Raw genomic sequence first — 5,356 nt, 5'->3', positions numbered from 1 at the left:
TTTCCCGCGTCTGCTCAGGCTCTGTATCCTTCATGGGTGCCAATAATTCACTACTCCGATCGTATCAGCCCTCGATAATAACACAGAGCGGGCGCACCAGAACCGTGAAACATACTTACAGAGCACTGATAAGCAGTATGGGGGCCGAGTGGGACGGCACTGAGATAAATCTCTGTATCTAATTCCACTATTTATTGTGCAAGCCTTAGTTTACATGTCATCTGAAGCGATGATTCCTTATTCATGACAATGTTCATTCCATGCAAAGCGGGTTATCGTGTGTGAAGGAGGGCGGAGAAAGATTTGACCCCAAATGATACTATAATTCTCAACAATAGCGAATGTCAGGTTATGTGTATAATTTACAGCGATGGCATTTGGTATATAACTTGAAGAAAAAAATATCAGCCTGTGTAATAAATAATGCAACTGAAAGACAAGCGATGATTGAGTTACACACTGTGTTCAAATTAACGAAGGAGTAACCTTGCTTATAAATCGCAGGGAATGCACAGTGAATGTGCGCTATATAGTAAAGAATTGCCTGCCTGATTCGCGTAATAACGCTAAACCGTATCGAAAATAGAAACTGTAAGAAAGGTCATGTTTGGATCGTTTCAAGTGAACAACTGAACTGAATAAAGGCATTATCGACTAAAAAGAAAGGCAGGGCTGTAAATCCGCGCCGCTGTGTTTACTGTGTAAAGGGAAAACGGACACCCGAGGTGATTGACGGCAGTGCGGATGATTGATGTTTGGTGGCGGGTATAAATCGGGCCAGTGGGGAGGAGCGCGCTGTTAGACCGGCCCATATGATTGGACTGAAATGCGAGTGTAATCTAAAACCAGCCCTGGGATCCGAGGCGCTACTAATCCACCGGACTGTTTTCTAGGCTAACACGCACTTGGTCCTTCCTGCCTGCCTGCCATACATTACATAGCGCTACGGTCGAGGAAAGACTTCAGTTTGTTTGCCTCTCTCGCTCCGAACAGTCATGTACACCCTTTGTGTTATTCACGCCTAGGAAAGGATTAGAGAGAAACTGTATGTGCTGTCTTCAGCGGAGCTAGTGTTCTTTGGAATACGTGGACGTTCACGATGAGGGTAGTGGTCAAGAAAAGAGATCACGGATGACTGTGTGTGTAGTCAATGTAAACATTGCTGACAGTGTGAAGATAATTACATTGTAACGGTGCTACATTCACTCCTACCACCACTACTTAGGTGTTATCATAATGAATTACATAAACATAGGAACCAGTGCAAATAATTTCTGTTTTATTCTGTGACAAATGGGAGTATATCTAGACAAGACAAACAAAATGTCCAGGGTGACAATGTTTTGCCTGCTGAGTTTTGTCCACCTGTTTCCCGTGACGGGAAGCCGTACAGCGGACGGTGCTGAGGTAGTTCGTCAGTGTGACCCTATAGGAATTGACATGTGCAAGTCTTTGGGGTACAACGTTACGGGTATGCCTAATCTGGTTGGACACACTTATCAAACTGACGCTGAACTCCAGTTACAAACTTTCACTCCTCTAATTCAGTACGGGTGTTCGTCACAACTGAAATTCTTTCTGTGTTCTGTTTATGTTCCTATGTGTACAGAAAAAGTTATGGAACCAATAGGCCCTTGTCGACCTCTCTGTGAAAGTGTTCGAAGGAGGTGCCAACCGGTCCTTCACGAATTCGGGTTTCCGTGGCCAGCAGCTCTAAACTGCTCCAAGTTTCCACCCGCCAATGACCAAAACCACATGTGCATGCCGGGAGACCTTGACGACGACGACGATCTCCCCCCGTACCCAACAAGAAAGCCTGGAATTCCGCAACCGAAGACTACCCCTCCAGTTAAAAAGGCTAAATGTGATCAATTTAAACATCCAGAAAAATATATCTACATTAACAGGACTGACAGGTGTGCCTTGAAGTGCAATGAAGATGATGCATTTAGCTCCAAAGACAAATTCTTCGCGGATATATGGATGTCAATTTGGGCAGGATTGTGTTTTGTATCCACCCTCTTCACTGTGCTGACTTTCCTCATAGACTCTCAAAGATTCCGATACCCAGAGAGACCGATGATATTCCTGGCAATGTGCTACAACATTTACAGTATTGCATACGTAGTACGACTAATTGCAGGTCGAGATTCCATTGCTTGTGACACTGACAGCCCTAGTAAAACTAGAATTCTGATTCAGGAGGGATTAGAGAACACCGACTGCGCCATAGTATTTTTACTTTTATATTTTTTCGGGACAGCTAGCTCACTGTGGTGGGTTGTACTGACTCTTACATGGTTTCTTTCAGCAGGGCTGAAATGGGGTCATGAGGCCATCCAGCTGCACAGTAGCTACTTTCATTTGGCGGCATGGGCCGTACCAGCCATTAAAACTATCATCATTCTTGTTATGAGAGACGTTGACGCCGATGAGCTAACTGGCGTGTGCCACGTTGGTAATCAAAGTACAGAAACCCTAATGGGGTTCGCCGTTGTCCCGTTGCTGGTGTACCTTCTTTTGGGAACGTCGTTTCTTGTAGCTGGTTTTGTGTCGTTGTTCAAAATTCGCAGACAAGTCCGAAACGATGGAGTTAAAACAGATAAGCTTGAAGTTTTGATGGTACGAATTGGAATATTTTCTGTGTTGTACACCGTTCCAGCTACATGTGTGATAGGATGTCAGTTGTACGAATATACCAATCGAGACAAGTGGTATCATGGGGGGTATCAGGATTCACCCAGCATGGTGATTTTCATGCTGAAAGTTTTCATGTCCCTTGTGGTGGGAATAACTAGCGGTATGTGGATCTGGTCAGCCAAAACTGTGAATTCCTGGAGAAATTTTGCGCAAAGATTATCGTTCTCTCGAAATGAGAGAAAGAATAAATACGAATATAGTGTTCCTGTTCATCAATACCAACAAATTCCTTTAAAACCTAACCGGACTTGCAGGATGGAGAAATCCAAAAGAACAAAGTCAGAAAATGGTACTGTTGTGTAAGGTTTATATCAAAATGCGTATGATCATAATCAGTGATCAATCCTTTCGGCTGGGTAAAAAAAACTTCGTTATATGGATGATTGTTTCTGTTGCAAAGCAACTGTAATAGGCGAGTAGAATTGATACGCTGATAACATAAAATAATACATTGCATGTGAATATTCATAATACTCGCTTAAAGGTCAAATAGGGTAAATTGATTCTGAGATCATATGTCTGCAGCATAAAGTAGATTATTTTTTGTGTTATGTATAAAACCTTCAGTCCCAAAGAAACGAAGCTATTTTAACTGCTGGTTTTCTGGCCAGGGTAGTACTTGTTACGCTGTAACCCAAGCATTTGGTTTGGTGTAGAAGATAGCGGAAGAAATTATTTTAAAAGGCTACTGGGGCGAACATGTGGAACCCCTGCTCACACTGTATGGAAGACGGATTCCAGATGGGCGACATACGGTGATTTACGTAGTATGCATTTCCCAATTTTCTGCAACCATTTTCCTGTCAAAACACATTTTCCAATCAGTGGAGAAAACTCATAAAGTTGCGCACATTTTGTAACTAATATTTCTTGATTTTGGCAAGCTCGTTGAAACCGACTAGTCATTAGTATATAAAATATGACCCTCTACTCCGTGTCCCTACTTCAGCCTGTAAACAACTCCCAACTGGGTCTGCTTACACGAACGACTACCCGAGTGAAACGGCAAGCAGGCATGTGTTAGACACAAGGGTACTTCTGCCTGGAATTTGAAACACTATTACCATATGCTGGCATACGTCTTATCCGTTTACAGTAATTCAACCCCTCAGTTTCAATAGATATGAATTTAATTTGATAATGTGAGACTCTGTTATCCATCTCAGATCAAGCTCTCTATATTTCGAAGCCAAATCAGTTCATTTCAGCATTAGTTATTTTTTGACGTTAACGTCAGGGCATCTCATTTCAGCTGTTTTCATTGTACTTATTTGTTATTTATGACAAGATATAAATGCCTAAAATTAACATAATCTATTCTGTTATTTCTTTATGCAAATACACTCTAGTAATGTAATTTCTAGGTCTGCACCGTGGCTTCAGTCGGCTACTTGTAAGTGGTGCATGACACGCACAATCAGTCGTCTGCTATGTGTGGTGGCGGAATTAAAACGATATTGTCCAAGGTGATGTGGCGGAATTAGGCTTATCCCAGTGTTAAATCGGCCGTGCTTTTTGACACTCATTCATTCGCCTTTATATGTCCTTACCATTGCGAAATCTAAATAAGCCAGAATTACTGGACTGAACGTGTTAAAAACGTTGCGTTTTACGTAAAAGCTTTATTTTGTCATAAATTAACATTTGACCAACAAAAAAAAGATTTCATTACGTAATGCATAAACGATATGTATAACTGTTAATCGATTTCACCATAGATTTTGTTGAAATTCTTTTAGGTGGACTTAAATCAATTTTTATCAGTCTCGACATACATACATACATACATACATACATAGTTGAAATAATGTTACGAGGTTGCAGCCTAGTTTCATAAGCCTGTCATATTTTGTCAAATATGTATGCTTTATTTGACCAGGTCCTCAGACCTTTTTTTTCGTATATTTTGGCAGGCATTCAATTGGATAATAATTCAGGTCTTGAGATACCATGTAAATCGTTGCATTCAGTAAAGAATTATTTATGCGATGTCGCTATACACCTTGGTTTTATGGTGTATATAGTATACCAATATCACGTATGGCGTGTATATAAAGAATGCTGCACTTTTACCAATTAAAATACTGTTTGGCATTGAAATGTAATAACTAAATTAACATATGAGTCTTTTTCGGACGGGGTAGTTTGTTCAAGGCGAGTCATAATTATGAACTCTGACTTGTGCATATATTTTAAAATGAACTAGTGCAAATATTCTTTCTTTGCCTTTCTTTTTTAACATATATATATATATATATATATATATATATATATATATATATATATATATATATATATATATATATGGTTATTCCTAGTGGCATTAAACAGAACGGCCGTAAATAATAACTGAAACGGGATCCCCTACCTCTGATAATAATTTCAAATGAGTACAGCAAAAACTATATATTATAATTAATTCTGACTGAAAGGTGTACCTTGATTATATTGAAATTTCAAATAGGTACGAATATTTAATCAACAGCTACTAGAACAAATCATTCATTTATTTTGGTTTCCAAAACTGCACTAAAAATTGACCAAGTCCAAATCAGTCACCTTCAAATTTGAATGGATTTCTTAAACCTGTAGTTGAAAATTTCAGGTAACTCTCTTGGGATATCAGTGACCGCTATTAGTCGGAATACATGACCAT

The 5,356-nt window shown here is 39.8% G+C and overlaps 1 protein-coding gene across 1 annotated transcript; it reads left to right on the top strand.

Moving 5' to 3' along the window:
• The first annotated feature begins 488 nt into the window (after positions 1-488).
• On the top strand, positions 489-4,013 carry LOC149786361 (frizzled-4-like). The gene has a single exon (XM_089976788.1). It carries the CDS (start codon positions 1,294-1,296, stop codon positions 3,001-3,003), a length of 1,710 nt encoding a protein of 569 aa, XP_089832914.1. The 5' UTR covers positions 489-1,293; the 3' UTR covers positions 3,004-4,013.
• The last annotated feature ends 1,343 nt before the right edge of the window (positions 4,014-5,356 follow it).

This window comes from Sinohyriopsis cumingii, chromosome 12 (assembly GCF_028554795.1).
Source record: "Sinohyriopsis cumingii isolate HCF-2022 chromosome 12, ASM2855479v2, whole genome shotgun sequence".
Taxonomy (NCBI): domain Eukaryota; kingdom Metazoa; phylum Mollusca; class Bivalvia; order Unionida; family Unionidae; genus Sinohyriopsis; species Sinohyriopsis cumingii.
This window is presented reverse-complemented; position numbering and strand designations above follow the sequence as displayed.